This window comes from Daucus carota, chromosome 4 (assembly GCF_001625215.2).
Source record: "Daucus carota subsp. sativus chromosome 4, DH1 v3.0, whole genome shotgun sequence".
NCBI classification, from domain to species: domain Eukaryota; kingdom Viridiplantae; phylum Streptophyta; class Magnoliopsida; order Apiales; family Apiaceae; genus Daucus; species Daucus carota.
This window is the reverse complement of record NC_030384.2, coordinates 32,571,515-32,589,485: the sequence shown is the minus strand read 5'-3', so window position 1 is coordinate 32,589,485 and position 17,971 is coordinate 32,571,515. Positions and strand designations below refer to the sequence as shown.

The following is a 17,971-nucleotide window of genomic DNA, read 5'->3' as shown; positions in this document are numbered from 1 at the left end:
GTTGCAACTGCAATTGCAACTAGTTCAACTGAAAACTGTAAGTTGCAAATGAGGTTGCAAAAGTTGCAAATGAGGTTGCAAAAGTTGCAAATGAGGTTGCAACTGCAGTCGCAACTTTTGCAACCTCAGTTGCAACTAAATGCAACTGAAAACTGTAAGTAACAACAGATGTATGGTGTGCCCCTGGCGGGGCCATTAGATTACAATAGAATCAACTGAATGCAACCATATGCAACTGAATACAACCATATGCAACCATATATGCAATTACAAATCCTGATTTCAAGTTCCAGTTTTCAAATGTCGTTTTCGACCTCATTTTCGGAATCTATATATATATATATATATATATATATATATATATATATATATATATATATATATATCGATTCCGAAAATGAGGTCGAAAACGACATTTGAAAACTGGAACTTGAAATCAGAAATTCAGTTGCAGATGAAGTTGCAAAAGAGGTTGCAACACGGCTGGCTAGTTGCAAATGAGGTTGCAAAAGTTGCAAACAGTATTTTTGAAAAAACAATTTTATGAAAAGGTATTTTTAAAAATAATTCTGGAAGGTAGTATTTTTGTAAATAATTAAAGAAAAGGTAGGTAGTTTTGTAGATTTCCCTAAATAAATTTAATATTTTAATTATTATCATTGAAAAATAGGTTCGATGTTGAAGCAAGTAATGAATGACTCAATGTGTTTTAATTTTGTTGGTTGGTAGATAGAGATCGTAACTGTCCTACACAAGAAGATATCGCTGATGACATTTCAAATCCTCAGATTTTATTTATTACTTCGAAAAGAAAATGCAGTTATTTAATGAAAATTCCCAACAGAACAAAAGCAGTTCTTGAATTTAGAAGAAACTGCCACTGTGAAGTGAAAGCATGACACCACTTACCTACTCCTTTAACCGCTGCATCCTGGAAACTTCCTCGTATTTACATCAACTCCAACAGTTTTTAAGAAACTCAGAGGAAATATTGTAAAGTGAGAAAGAGAAAAAGAAAAAGAAATAATGATGAGAATTTAAAGAAAATATTTGAGAAATGGATGAGACCGAGTCTTCTAGTCTATGATTTTAAGATTTATGTCAATCTGCATTATCTATTAATAGGTAACGGACAAAAGTTGATATCATAAATATTGCTTTCAAGGTTTTCTCTGTTGCTTTGCTTTGATTTCTCTGTAACTACTCAGATTTCTTGTTTTCGAGTTTAAGGATCAGAATGGGGAAAGGTGGGATTGAGAATGTTGGTAAAGAGGGCCATTTGTCTGGGAATTCTTCTGAAGTTGGTGAAATGTATCCTGCATGGGCTAAAGAAGTTGATGAATGTGTGGAGATCTTTGGGACTGACAAGGTATCTGGACTGAATTCGAAGGATGTGTCAGAGATAAGGGGAGTTTATGGTTTTAATGAACTGGAGAAACATGAAGGTACTTCTTTCTGGACTTTGATTGTTGATCAGTTTCATGATACCCTTGTTCGGATTCTTTTACTTGCTGCTGTTGTTTCGTTTTTGCTTGCTTGGTTTGGTGATGGGGGTAGTGATTTTTCTGCGTTTGTTGAGCCTTTTGTGATTTTCTTGATTTTGATTGTGAATGCGATTGTGGGAGTTTGGCAAGAAACGAATGCGGAGAAAGCATTAGAGGCATTAAAGGAGATTCAGTCCGAACTGACTACTGTGATTCGAGATGGGATTAAAATCCATAACATGCCTGTGAAGGAACTTGTTCCTGGAGATGTAGTTGAACTTAGGGTTGGTGACAAAGTGCCTGCTGATATGAGGATTTTGAAATTGGTGAGTTCAACGTTGAGGGTTGAACAAGGATCACTGACTGGTGAAAGTGAAGCTGTTAACAAGACAATAAAGCCTGTTTGTGAGGATTCGGATATTCAAGGCAAGAAGTGTATGGTTTTTGCAGGGACTGTTGTGGTGACAGGAACATCCATTTGCCTAGTGACACAAATTGGAATGGGGACAGAATTGGGGAAAGTTCATGAACAGATTTATAACGCGGCACAGTGTGAGGAGGATACACCATTGAAGAAGAAGTTGAACGAATTTGGAGAGGCATTAACTATGGTAATTGGGATCATATGTCTTTTGGTTTGGATTATAAATGTGAAGTACTATCTCACTTGGGAATATGTTGATGGAATGCCTAGAAATTTCAAATTCTCATTTGAGAAGTGTACATACTATTTTGAAATCGCAGTGGCATTGGCTGTAGCTGCGATTCCAGAAGGATTGCCTGCAGTGATAACGACTTGCTTGGCCCTTGGGACACGAAAAATGGCGCAGAAGAATGCACTTGTCCGGAAACTACCTAGTGTTGAGACATTGGGATGCACTACGGTTATTTGCTCAGATAAGACTGGCACTTTAACTACTAACCAAATGGCAGTGTCGAGGCTTGTGGCCATAGGGGGTAAAGGTGACGTGCTTAGGACATTTAGGGTGGATGGGACTACCTATAATCCTTTAGATGGGAAAATTCATGACTGGCCAGTTGGGGCCATGGATGCTAATCTTGAAATGATAGCGAAGATTGCTGCTGTGTGTAATGATTCCAGTGTTTCATTGTCAGAGAACAAGTTTGTTGTCAATGGGATGCCTACAGAGGCAGCTCTAAAGGTAATTAGTATCTAATGCCTTCATAACCTCTGTTTCCTTTATTTGTTGCTACTTTCTAGTATCTTTGTTTAAGTTGCTATCGCGGTAATTCAAAGCATGCGTAGCAAGTCATTTTCTGAATTGTACTTCTAACATGATGCAGTAGTCGTAGATTTTTTTAATTTAGATTTGACATAGGAAGTAAAAACATTAAAATAATATGTTGACAAATTACACTGAAATATTTGCTTTAGGTTCTGGTAGAAAAAATGGGACAGCACTCAAAACCTGATGAACATGAAGCTCTGAGTCCTGGCGATATTCTAAGTATGTCAAAACCTTTAAACTAGTTCTCTTTTTATATTGATTTTCTGCTTTGAAATGAAGATTATGATAATTCAAATTTGTGTATGTTAAAGGATGCTGTTCACAGTGGGAAAAAACTGAACATCGAATTGCAACTCTGGAATTTGACCGTGAAAGGAAATCTATGAGTGTAATTGTAATCTCCCAGTCAGGAAAGAGATCATTGCTGGTCAAGGTAAGTGGTCCGTTTTAGTTTGGTTGATCAACCAAAATAATTCGCGCATTGCGCTGGTATTTTTATTTGAAGTATGTGTATCACACGATACCCTTTGCACGAGCAGTGACATGCATCTCACATCTAGGCTTAATAGATGCACAGTAGTGGTGATGCTTGAAACCTCAAGCACTGGATGTGCGATCTATTTTTCCCTTTCTGTTGATTTCTATTCTTGACATACTTATACAATGTGGGAAAAATATTCTTTCCCCATTGTGTTTTGGCCCAAACTTAACAAAATAGATAGTTTACTTCCTTCCTAATCACAATGGTAATATCTGATTTCACTCTATATATAATAAATGCAGGGAGCTACAATTTATTTTATCATTAATTAATTTAGTATGTTCTGAAAAGTGGACACCTTACTACATGATCAAGGAATGAAGTACTAATGAATCTGGATTATCTTAATTCTCTATTGTTCCTGATGAATTGTTATTTGTATACTAGACCTTCTTGTTATTGAGTCAGTTGAAGAAACACATACCTGAATGACATGAATACAGCGAATATGCACCATTTGCAGCTTCAGATCTTGTTTCTCACTTTAAAATATATATTTTCCTTTATATTATTTTTCCCATGGTTTCTTTTTCTTCGATTGCAGTATAATACAATGTTTATTGGTTGCAGGGGGCAGTAGAGAATCTATTGGAAAGAAGTACATCCATACAGTTGCCAAATGGTTCAGTAGCAAAATTAAACACAAAATCAAAGGCTGTTATTTTGAACTCTCTCCATGATATGTCAACAAATGCCCTCCGTTGTTTAGGTTTTGCCTACAAGAGTGAACTCCATGAGTTTGCAACTTACGATGGAGATGCAGATCATCCTAATCATGAGATCTTACTCGAACCATCTAACTATAAATCCATTGAAAGTGAACTCACTTTTGTAGGCATGGTCGGACTGAGGGTAAGTATCAAGTACATTTACCATAGTCAAATATCAATGCTTTTAAGTGAACATAAATTCTTTACTGTACTTGTGTTAATTACTTTGAAATTATTTTTAGGATCCCCCTCGTGAAGAAGTTCATCAAGCAATTAAGGACTGTAGAGAAGCGGGAATTCGTGTTATGGTTATAACAGGAGATAACAAGAGCACAGCTGAGGCTATATGTCGTGAGATAGGTGTATTTGGAGCTGAAGAAGACATTAGGCTGAAAAGCTTGACAGGAAAGGAGTTTATGCAACTTGAAAATCCAAAAGCTCATTTGGGACAATGTGGCGGCCTTCTCTTCTCCAGAGCTGAGCCAAAGCATAAACAAGAGATTGTGCGACTGCTTAAAGAAGATGGCGAGGTGGTTGCAATGACTGGTGATGGGGTAAATGATGCACCTGCCCTGAAACTTGCTGATATTGGTATTGCTATGGGCATTACTGGTACAGAGGTGTGTTTACTTCCTTCCCTTTTCTTTACTTTTTCTGTACTTCAGAATAAATGTGAAATTCACTATATGATACTGAATTAATATATCTCTTACAGGTTGCTAAGGAAGCTTCAGACATGGTATTGGCTGATGATAATTTTACTACTATAGTTGCTGCCATTGGTGAAGGGAGATCGATATACAACAACATGAAGGCTTTTATCAGGTTTTCACCTCTCTTTTGTTCCAATATATGTGAAGATCTTCTCAGACGATATTAAAATTTGAGTTTGCACATGAAGTAGTATGCTCCTATATTAGTTAGGTTGAATCCAGATTGATATATATATATTTTAGTGAACTGGAAAATAAAGTCCTAATCTGAACTTATACTGCAGGTATATGATCTCTTCAAACATTGGGGAAGTTGCTTCAATATTTCTCACGGCAGCCTTAGGGATTCCAGAAGGCCTCATCCCTGTTCAGCTCTTGTGGGTTAACCTTGTCACTGATGGTCCTCCAGCAACAGCTTTAGGTTTTAACCCTCCTGATAAAATGCTGATGAAGAAACCTCCTCGTCGCAGTGACGACTCTCTCATTAATGCGTGGACGCTGTTTCGTTATCTGGTAATATAAATTCACATTTGGCAGTACAAATTACAATATCATCATTACTGAACACATACTTAAAACTGTACTTCAACAGGTGATTGGACTGTATGTTGGAGTAGCCACTGTCGGTGTATTCATAACATGGTACACACATGATTCTTTTTTGGGAATTGACCTAAGCCGCGACGGTCACACCACAGTCACTTACTCTCAACTAGCCCACTGGGGAAAATGCGCTTCCTGGAATAACTTCACAGTTTCACCTTTCAAAGCCGGTGCACAAGTTTTCTCATTCGAAAATGATCCTTGTGAATATTTCAAGGCTGGGAAAGTGAAAGCCACAACACTCTCACTCTCCGTTTTAGTAGCCATTGAGATGCTCAACTCTCTCAATGCACTTTCTGAGGACACCAGCCTTCTGGCAATGCCCCCTTGGGTCAATCCATGGCTCCTCGTGGCCATGGCCGTCTCGTTTGGATTGCATGTCCTGATTTTATACATACCGTTTCTCGCCCATGTGTTCGGGACAGTGCCCCTAAGCCTCAATGAGTGGATCTTGGTCTTGGCCATGGCTTTCCCAGTGATACTAATCGACGAAGTCCTGAAGTTTCTGGGAAGAAGAACCAAATGGATTTTCAGGACCAGCACAGAAGCATCTGCAAAGCAGAAGTCTGAGTAAAACAGTAACCAGCAAGAGTTAATATGAATATTGTTGCCTATTAAAATCAGACATTAGTATCTAGAGCTTTTCATGCACCTCTGAGTTCTGTATAATTATTATTAATCTCTAAAGACCAGCCAATCTTATCTGCATATTACATTATCTTTCTTTCTCAGCTTTGCTATATGAAATTCACTTGACATATCCATAAAAATCTCAACTTACACAATGCAGGCCCCTTCTATGGGCCTATTATGGACCTACTTCCACTTATCCATAAGCCCAACAACCATCATCTTATTATGACATCCAAGACCTATTCTGAAACAAAAAGAAGGTTTTGCATGACAATTAGTTGTTGAGCTAAATGCAACAGAATCTTGATACAGAAGGCATAAAAAAGGCTTTCCCTTTGGTAAGAAAAAGAAGTTGCCAGGATGAGAAAGAAATGATGCAGGGAGTCTAAGCAGGTAAGCTATACAATGTAATCACTGATTTGGTAAGACCAAATAGCCCTGGTAGAGTGAAACTACAAAGTCAAACATTTCACGTACAAGTTTCATGGGATTTATGTAACGTAATCTTGGACCTGAAACTGCACTGTTTCCTACCACTAATGTCTACTGCTACCAACTCAGAACATGGGCAGTCGGATTAGGTAGTTTGTTTATTGTGATTTTGTCACTGTTTTGACTTGGCACCACTTGTTTCTCAGATGTGTGTTTTGCTGCGGCATAGTAAAGTCATTAAGTGACTCTGTAAGCATAGATATTTGGCAGAGTTTTGGGTATGTGTTACATAAGAATTAAGAAGTCTTGGTATGTAATCGAGTTGTGTAAGTTATTTGAGAAGTTCATGATTCTTGCAAGGTGAAAATGTCAAAGCAGAGAACCAGATTACCAGCTTGCTTGATTCATCAATCTTTAGGAATATCAGACGGAAAAAGAAAATATTAAATGATAGTTTGGGAAGGATGAGATCTACAAATATCAAACGAGAAAAGAAAATATCTGAAAATAGTTCGACGAATAATTGATCATTTTTTTTGTCAGGACGAATTATTTATCATTGATAATTTATGAAAGTAGAGAAATTGATTTTTGAAAATTTTGTGTCCAATGTCATTCTCTGCAAAAATAACATTTAAGTCGTGATTACTTGCAAAAACGGAAAAACAAAAATAAAATTAAGAGGGCTGTATTGGATTAGGATTTTAAAGCTTTTTTTTGCATTCATGAAATCCGAGGGTATTCGATTGGGATTGTTTGATATCTATTAAAATCTTGAGGTATTCAATTGGAATTTTAAATTATGCTACAAAATCTGGTGGTATTCAATTGGGATTTTAAATTATGCTTTAAAATCCGAGGGTATTCGATTGAGATTGTTTGAAATCCATTAAAATCTGATGGTATTCAAATACTGATGGATTTTTTTTCATTTTATAAAATGATGGATTTTGTGACATTCTTCAGTGTATTTTAAGTTTTTTGAAATCCCACCAAATTCAATGGGATTTTGAAGCATTGTACATAAATCCTATCAACTCTGTGACATTTCGTCAAGAATCCGCACAAAATCAAAATCCCATACAATCCATTAAAATCTACAGACTAAAAACAATGCATTAAAATCCCAATCGAATACACCCCCGTAAATCGAACTTATGAATTCAAATAGGGCACTCCAAGTCGAAAATATTGAACACAATCGGTTCTCTGTTTTAAAAAGAAATTATTAATGGATACAGTCAAAGCGCTAAATATGAGCAAAAATGGAGGACTTAATTTTTTACAATGATCCACAATTTTGCTCTTGTTAACATCTAGATGTCTAGGAATGCAATTTACTAGAGTGGCCAGTTCTCAGTTTTCAGATATTTCGATTTTACATAAAATATACCCGGGTCTCCAACATTTAAACACGTTAACTTGCAATTAGGTAATCTTTAGTTTTCATCTTTCTTTCTATTTTTTATATTTTATCTTTGTCCACCGAATCATTACTTGAAAACAAAGCTCTATAAACTCATTTCTTTGACAACAATGGATTACAATAATCTTTTAAATAAACTTCTGTCAGTAATGCCATTACGTAAAATTGGCAACTGAGGAAATGTTTGGGAAAAATAAAACAAATGGATCATGTCCGGTATTGTTATTATATCATATAATAATAGTTCTTGCAAAGAAACAAATAAATTATTTTGTAAATTTGGTAATCGGCACAGGTTTCACCGTCATATCTCATCAAATATTAATTTTATATTATATTTTAAAAATGTAAATAACAAAAATTTTATCAAAAAAAATTCTAATTTTTTAATTAATTATTTTTTTCTAATATTTTTCTCAACAGCGTGTCGGTTTTGTAACTTTTGTTTGGAAGAGAACTCCTAAAATAGTCTTAATCTACCACTCCTGAAGTAAACCTACCATTCTAACAATATTCTAGACTATTATCACGAAGAAGAAATCAAAAATTCCAACGACGTGTTTGTTTTAACTCTAAGACCAAGATCAACGCTTAATTACTTGAAACCTTGTATTATTAGTCAGTCCACTAGTGGATCAACACCATATACGAAACGGAATTAGCCTCCATCTGCAACAATTAATTAAAATACCTGTCTGATTATGCTTCTAATTTCATCATCTTACTGGACCGTGGATATGAAAATTTCATACTAAACGACGTTAATTAAACAATGGGATTTCGTGAATACGTGAAGGCGTGTGGATAGGAGATTAGGAAAGATTGGCCACCTTTTGAACATTCTAAGCTGGAATTAGTAGTCCTTTTTTTGAGTTATGACTAATCATGACCCACAATCCTTTTACAATACTTTTATCTACCTTATCCTAGTCTATAATTAACAAACAATGGAGGCTGTATTTGGGATTTGTTCAAAATTATTATGTCCGGGGAAGTATGTGTTGTCGAAACCATAATCTCTTGTCTTCGGTTTTTTAAAGAGGAAACTTTGTACATCAATAAATTTATTACTATATACTCCGTGCGTCCCAGTCAATTCTATACGGTTTCTTTTTTTGGACGTCCCATCATTTCTATACATTCCAAATATAGTAACTTTTAATAATATAAAACACTATTACACCCGCTTCTTTCTTCCACTATCTCCTTTCTATAATAATATAAACACTATTACACCCACTATTTTCCTCCACTATCTCAAATCTATCATTAAATATAAATGAGTCCCACCACTTTACTCACTTTTCATCTCACTTTTTACATTTTTTTCTTGGTCTCCGTGTCCAAACCAAATGTATACAATCTACCAGGACGGAGGGAGTATAGTAATAAGATCTCGGAATTTCTTTTATTTAAAAATTTTATCATTTGATTGGAAAATAACAAAATATGCAAAGCAGATAAAATATAATATAATGATATTCTATAAAGTATTACCATATAGAGAGAGGATAAAACAGTATAAAGAAAAAAAAATGTCTTTAATTAGACGCTTAATTAATTTAAAAATTGATCTAGATATTTGAACCTATATACAAAAAAAATAGTAATATGATTATTATTCATTTATCAAAACCACTTTGAATGAAATAACTGAATATTAATATAAAGATATACATAAATAAATATTAGTAAAAAATAACTAAAATATAAAACCAAAAATCTTTAAAAGAATGAAAAAATTATATATATGATATTGGATTGTATATTATAGGTACGTAAACTGTGGCCCAATATATATGCTATTAATAAAATTGGTCCAAATACCAATAAAATCAGATAATTTTTTTTTTGTAAGGAATAAAATCAGATAATTTTTGATTGTATCTAAAATTTGATACAGAAATTAAAATCACTATAAAATCAAAAACTACCATCTGAAAGAGTTTAAAAGAGATGACTACTGTATGAAATGTAAAGGAAAACAGAATACTCCATTTGTTGATTTCTCACTTCAACCAAATTGTAAATATGTATAACTTATGACAATTATTTATGTTAGTACTCAAACGGAAACAAATTCATTACATTTTAAACTTGAAAATTGAAATAAGCTTTTTTTTAGCAATGTGTAATATGTTAAATAAGTTGTTAAATAAAGTTTGAAGTCGGCCAGGAGTTGAGAAACAGCTGCTACCAGTAGGTCGGAACTTGAAAGTGAAAAGAAGTAAAGAATTCGGTTGAATGAACAACTTCTTAATTTCATCGTCACAAGAAAACTCACGCTTCGTTTATGGCAGACTTGCTTCTTTTTTGGCTGGCCACTCCTTTCTAATGTTCATACTCCCTCGTATTAACATTTACTTGCTTTCTTGCTCTCTTAGTTTTTATGCCGGTCAGCAAACGTACACTTCTTCCAGATGCACTCACCACTGCTGCAGCCTGCATATATGCCACAGTTCTTGCGATTGTTGATTGCTCATGCATTTTTCGAAATTATGTAATTGTTTTAAACACAGAATAAATATTTTTCTATCTACATTTTAAAAATAAACTAGCTTATAACCCGTGCAATGCACGGGCGGTTAATATATTTGTTATTTTATCGTATATATTATAAATTTAATTAATTTTATAATATGTTTTGGTTAAAAAATTGATTACTATATTGCTCAATGTTATTTTAGAACATTGAGTTTTTTTAGTTAGAAAATATAAAAAGATAATATATTTCAGTTAAAAAAAATAATTGGTTATATAAATAGAGCCGTATTAGCATTTTTAGTTAGAAAATCGGAAAATATTATGTATTTTAGTTAAAAAAATGTAAAATTGCTTTAGTTAAAAATATAGAAAAGATAATATGTTTCAGTTAAAAAGAATAATTGATTATTTAGTAAAAAAAGATAATTGATTATATAGAAAGATTCATAATTCGGCCAAAATACTAATGACCAATTTTTTAATATTTTCACAATTTTGCTAAATAGATAATAATAAAAATCATTAGAACATTTATAAATTAAGGAGGTCCGTAAAGTCAAATACCAATCGAATAACCAAAATTTTAACATTTCGGTATAATTGTGAGGTCATTAAAGTATTTAAAAATAATTTGAATTTTAGTTGAAAAATATCATCGATTATATTTATAATTATATATAATAATGTTATTTTTTTATATTATGTTGCCCGTATTATTTTAGAAGATCAGCGTTTTAGTTAGAAAATCTAAAAAGATGATATGTTTTAATTAGAAAAGGTAATTGATATGTTGCTCAATGTTAATTTAGAAGATTGAGTTATTTTAGTTAGAAAATATAAAAAAGATAATATATTTGGGTTAAAAAGAATAATTGATTGTATAGATAGGCTCGGCCCAAGCACCCCCACCAAATTTTTAATGTTTCGCTTTAATAGGACAGTATAGATACGAAAATTGAAATTATTGCTACTCTAATATAAAACTAAAGGACTTCTTATTATGGGTTTGAAAAATCATTAATCTGGGATGTTGGTTTTATAAAAATCAATCAATATACTTATATAAAGGAGAAGCGAGGGGCGTGTAGGTGGCGCCTCTCACATCGCTCCGTTCTATTTTTCTAATTTTCTGGAATTTTTGGATGGAAAATAATCAAAAATTAAAACTACCTTTTTAGTTTCGAATATATTAGAAGCAAGTTTCAGAATCTGATTTTGTTTCAGATTATTTATGGAATATAGTAGCTTGAAAGTTTTAATCTGATTTTTGTTTTAGATTATTTAATTATGGAAAAGACAGATTATTTATAGAAAATAGTAACTTGAAAATTTTAATCTGATTTTGTTCAGATTATTTAATTATGAGAAACAGTAGCAAACAAGTCTCTCTGCACCTATAAATACCCGTATAGATCGTAGGGTTTTGGATTATCTAAACACAACATCCTCTCTCAATACCACAAACCTACATCTTTATAGTGATAGTTCGAATTTTTAAGGAGAAGCGAGGGGCGTGTAGGTGGCGCCTCTCACATCGCTCCGTTCTATTTTTCTAATATTCTGAAATTTTTCGATGAAAAATATCAAAAATTAAAACCACCTTTCTCTTGCTTGATTTCTAACTCGGAGGTGCCGTTCTTCTGCAACGATAAGTGAAGGCTGTTTATACAGTATTAAAAAAAATAAAAGTTGTTGCATGCAAAGGTAGTTATAGACTGTTATATTGGAGTCGACAAATCCAAATACGGGAAAATACTATAGTCTTAGACCTGATATTGATAGTTGATATCAATAAATTAACTATTAGTGTAAGTCTAAATGTAAAGACAACCCTATCTGTTACATAGGGATGATAACTCAACAATAGAACAGGACAAGTAAATAACACTACGCCTGCACCGGAATCGGAAGATACGAAGACAAAGGTTGAAGAAGCCATCTACAGTCTTGAAGGAATAAGCTCACTGGAAGAAGTTCATTAATATGTTCATGCCTCAGTGAAGAATAAGGATTGAAGTATTCAAGATTGTGGAAGCAATGAAGATGTTGTCCAAGTACTCGAAAGATTTCAGTGCAACCCCTGAAGCAAGATATTTTTATATATCTTGGTTGGTTATTTATAATCAACAAACTGAAGCATAAACTAACCCGGAATGACTGATCAAGTATATTATCAAGCAAAGGATTCAAGGAATCATTTCAGTTCGAGTCGTTCGTGAACCAGACCAGTGCACAGGACGTCAGGACGTACGAAAGTATTCAGTGGATTCGATCAACGAATTAATTGATCAAGTCAATCGAGCTACTCCAGAATATGGCCAAAGAACTTATTCATATATATATATATATATATATATATATATATATATATTAATTGTGAATTACTTGAATATAAATAATTCAAGTAATTAATTAAACACAATTAGTTCTATATATATATATATATTTAATAAGTGATGCAAGTATGTAAGTCAAGAAATGGTCTAAGTACACTAGGGGAGGCGCCAACATTGTTGAAGCGCAAACTTTGACTAAGTCAAAGTTTGCGCCTCAATAACCTTCCTACACTTAGAATATTTCCTCTTCTCTACTCTGTAAACAAAATGAAGCGCAAGGTTTGACTCGAAGTCAAAACCTGCGCCAAGTTGTCTCGTTGGAAATTTGACTAAGTACACAAGTCCATGTAACTCTGTTGGAGCGCAAACTTTGACTTGGTCAAAGTTTGCGCCTCCAAGAGTGTGCTCTACTTAGACGATTTCCAAGTCATCACTGCAAGCCTTCGAAGCAACTGGCGCAACTGTTGACTTTTGGTCAAAGTTGGCGCCACACATACAAGGGAAGATACTGGCGCAACCTTCACTTAGAATTAATCTAAGTCATGTCTCTATGTGAAGCAAAGTGCAGCGCAAGGTTTGACTTGCTAAGCGCAACCTTTGACCCTGTACTTAGAATTCAGTCTAAGGCAATACAGTGGAGTATAAAGGAGGCGCAACATTTGAATATATGTGTATATATATATCAAGCGCAACTTTGATATATATATACACACTGTATACCTCAGGCGCCACTTTTACTTTCTTGGAGTTAGATTTATTTTGTTAAATCGAATCCGTCCAGGACAAACTCAAGTCGTCCAGGACGAACTCGTTAACCATGGTTAGTTTATGAAAAGCCTATAAATATGTGATTGTGGTTCTCACAATTCACATCATCCTTCGGGATGGATGACCAAGTGCTTTGCACAAACTCTCTCAAATATACACACACCCTAGCCTAGTTTTGTACCATAAATATTTGTAGTGGATAGGGCTTGTAATATTTAGAGGAGTGGTCATTGTAGCCAACCTTCGGGTTTGGATTTGTAGCACCTTCGAGGTATTTATCAATATACAGATATACCTTGGAAAACATTGTGTGTTGGTTTAATATTTTCATATCCTCAGAAACCGACCCAATAAATATCCGGAACACGAAACCCATTACAGGACTGCAATTTATTTATCCGCAAGATTCGAAAGAATTTTAAATTGTAGTGAGTATCGTATTCAACCCCCCCTTCTACGATACTTTGGACCTAACAATTGGTATCAGAGCAAGGTTGATTGATATACAAATCAGGATCCTTATCGTACGGAAAATCAAGAACCTAGCTTTCGATATTTGATTAGGGGAAATGTTCTTCCGGTTTGTGTTGCTGAATTTGTCCGTAGGCCTAAGCAAGGATTATCTGTCGGATACTGAACTTTGGACCGGGACTTATAAATTTATACTTTAAATTTTAATAAGTTTATTTTATAAATTTAACTTAATTTATTTTAAACTTATTAATTGAGTTTATTATGAATTAATTAAATTTATCTTATAAACTTAATTAAATTTACTTTATAAACTTTGCTAAATTCATTTAATAAATTTGCTTAAATTTATTTTAGACTTGTAAAGTTTACTCTTAGACTTTATCAAGTTTATCATAAATTTTTATAAATTTATTATTTAAATTTGTATAGTTTATGATTTAAATTTAAGTTAAAATATAAAATATAAATTTAAGAGGATTTAACTGATTATGGATATAAGTTCAAGTTCAAGGGTTCAATTTCATTTGTTCTGGAAGCTATGATTTAATTGGAGACGAGACACTTGAATATTTTCAAAAATTAAATTTATCTAATAAATTTTAATATATTTACTAAATGAATTTGAAATAAATTTATTCTAAACTTATTCAGTTTATTATGAATTTATTTGAATTTATTTTTTAAATATAATTAAATTTACTTTATAGATTTAACTAAGTTTATTTTATACTTTATTTTCTTTCATCTTTTAAAACTTAATTTTAAAATTTATTTTCTTTATAATTTAAACTTAGTTTAAATAATCAAGTGTCCCGTAACCTTTTTAATTATTCTACTCCAAGACAAATCAGATTGACATTTAGTTGAGACAGATCAGGCTGACAGATTACAAGACAAACACCGGGCTTTCAAATACCAGATTCTCAGAACCGGTAATGGAAGTACATTGATGACCCAATCCAATTGATTTCTCAAAGGATTATTTGAAGCAGTTTTCTATGTTCAACAAAGATGATTGTGATTCAAAGAAGATTCTATTGAAGACTAATTTGGTACTACTGACAGTGGATTTTGAAGAAGATACTTCAGGCCTTGATCTGAGTAATTACTCCTACTTGATTATCAGATCACCAGATCAGGATGGGAATTTGCTACATATGCAGTGAAGCATCTTTCCAGGGCTCGGAATGTCAACTTTGAATGGCACCACTGGTAGTAGGAAAAGAGAAGTTTTTGCAGACGAATCTTCAAGGGATTTCAATCTAACTCAGTGATTCAGGGATATACAATTACACAGTGAATTGTATCAATGCTAAATCCATCCAGAATCAACTGAACCAAAGACAGAGAACTGTGGAGGTTTAAGGATATAATTATCGAGTTACTACCGTACCAAATCAGTTTCGTGCATTAATGTCAGAACCTTGGGATTAAACAGGAGAGTTTGTAACTACTGAATTTGAGGAAGCTCAAGTCGACGAAAGTTAACACTTTTGAAGAATGTGAGGACATAACTTCAAGGATTAGCATAACACTATCTGAGAGGTTTAGTCATGTCAGATTCAGATGGAATCCATTGGTTTCAAGTGGAGACTCTTCGGGGTTTAGTTCGACAGGTTGTTTGAAAACTGAGTTGGTCAGTACACACAATATTGATTGGTATCTTTAGCAAAGAAGGGTTGCTATTATTGAAGCCTCGACAAACAAGGATGATGGGGCTTGTCTGAAATTCAAGTGGATGTTTTGAAAGAAACATCACAACAAGTTCTTATGCTATTTTAGGAAAGGTGTGAGCTGGATCAGTTGCTGATGAGAAGGATGATTATGGTTATATGGCTATCCAAGCATTCTCTGAAGATGATTCACTTTGCACATCTCAGGTATGAATTCTTTCTAACTTTGCAATATTTATTTCATTATATTCAAAAGCATGTTATATATCTCTGAGTAGAATTGTTTAACACACAAGCACAAGCATGATAACATCACAATAGATAATGTTGAACTAGTATGCTAGATCACTGTTCTGGTAACTAGGATTGATGATAATCGTGTGCATGTGTCTTTAGCAGATTCTTAACATGTGTATGAATATTTAGGATATGATTATTTGCAATGGTGAGTTTAGAAGCTTTCCTTTGGAACACGACTCTTAGTTTTAGGGGTTATGATCCTAGCATATATAACTTTGTTAAAACACTTACTTTCAGATTCCCTAGTACAATTAGATTTGCTTATTTATCTGAATTGTTTGTTAAGGAATTTATTTGTTCTATGATGGAATGTCTACCTTGTGTCAGTAGAACTTTTAGAACTTCATGTTAGATCTAAAACTGACTTAGGTAATAGAGATAGTATAATGCCATATAACAATAGAGTGGGATTAGTATGAATTGATAATGTGATTATTAATTTGTCTATGATCATTATGATTTTAGGAGATTATTGAATATCTGTAATTCTGCTTTCTACCTATTACACTTGTGTTAATTGGTTTAAGTAGAGAGTACTGAATCTTCTGAATTGCATAACTGCCTGTCTTGCTCTTGTCTTATCTTTGATTGTTTGCCATGTGTATTCAACATCATGTTTGCTTATTTTCATGTCATGAATGCATGTCTTTGTACTTGCATTGATTTTAGAAAAGCATGTTTGAGAATCACATTAGGGCAATGTCTAAATAAGAATTAGCATGTTAAGGTTGCTTCTGTTGTTACCACTGTTAAAGAAAAAAAAAAATCTCTCTAATCCATCCGGACCCAGTTATGATTGGGGACCATAGAACTCTTTCCATTTGTGATTGCAGGTTACATATGATCCATATGATTTTTGGTGCACTCTGTTTGCTGAGTAGCTGAAAGCATATGATTCACAAAAAGTACCCTGTTAGCAAATGTGATCATGTGAGCAGTTCCGTCAATAATCGTTGAAAGATGACAACAAAGATTCTCTTGCGGGACATGCCTGTTTTCCTGGAATGTCATCATGGAAGCATATCTTTCTTGGAAGAGTCAAAGCACACAAATTCCTAGTATCAGACTGTTCTCTAACAAATGACAGTATGTCGGCTCATGGAATAGTGTTTTATCTCAAATCAGGATGGATGTGAATTTTGCTCGTAGCTAATATGGAACTTCAACTGAAGATGGAGTGAGCTGTTTTGATAGTGAAGCCTCATCAGATGAGTATTAGCTATGGCACCTGAAGCTCTCGCACTTGTATGTCAAAACAAGGAGCTCTTTCTATTCGTAAGAAGAGAATTGGTGAGAGGACTACCTCATCTGGAATTCAATATGGATGAAGATTATGAGGTATGTCAATAGGGAAGTCGAAGGAGCATCGCACAGAAGCAAAGATATGATTAACATTACTGAGCCGCTTCAGATGATACGTATGGATTTCTACGGATCAGTTAATGTCATGTCTGCAAACAAAGCCAAATATCTTTTTGCGATGATCATTGACTACTCTAGATTCTTTCGTGTTGTTCGTATGTGTTCGAATGACAAGACGTCACAAATGAAGGTTGATCAAGATGAACCCTGATCATTGATAAATCTAGAAAGACACCATTCTTGTCAGTGGCCAATCAGAAGCAAACACTAACTCTTGGTATGTGTTTGGAGGAAAATGCCTCTTTGCAAGGCTTGCATTTGAAGCTCAAAGAATATTTTCCTCGGCTACTCAATGGAGTCTACAGTCTACAGGGTGATTGTGATTAATCAACAGAAGGTGATTGTAAGTCTGGACAGGACATTGAACGACACTTTGCTCCAAGCTGTTAAAGGTGATAGTATTGGTTTAATAATGATTCAGATCCAAGCAGAATCTCTTTGCAAGGATAAGGATTATTAAAGAAATCCCAGCAACAGCTTAGGGGGAGCATTTGGTGGATCCACTAGTCAAACTCAACACCACATTGAAGATGAACAAGACATATGAAGAACGTATCTGCTTAGACAAAGGGTTTGAAGTCAATATCATTCTCTGGTTCTAGTTCTTATATGTTCCTGACGGTGAAGTGAAGACTGGGAGAGCTATTGTGAAAGGATGTTATTTCTTTGAGTTTCAATCTGAAGTGAAACTTGAGGAAGATTCAGAAGCTCTTAAATGGATC

General features: G+C 33.9%; 1 protein-coding gene across 1 annotated transcript; it reads left to right on the top strand.

Annotated features, from left to right (window-relative positions):
- Nucleotides 1–1,096: 1,096 nt before the first annotated feature.
- Nucleotides 1,097–6,025, top strand: LOC108216781 (calcium-transporting ATPase 4, endoplasmic reticulum-type). Its single transcript, XM_017389620.2, has 8 exons — nt 1,097–2,647; nt 2,881–2,953; nt 3,046–3,167; nt 3,846–4,127; nt 4,228–4,605; nt 4,701–4,810; nt 4,983–5,211; nt 5,291–6,025. The coding sequence occupies exons 1-8, from the start codon at nt 1,238–1,240 to the stop codon at nt 5,873–5,875; spliced, it is 3,189 nt and encodes a 1,062-aa protein (XP_017245109.1). The 5' UTR covers nt 1,097–1,237; the 3' UTR covers nt 5,876–6,025.
- Nucleotides 6,026–17,971: the final 11,946 nt, after the last annotated feature.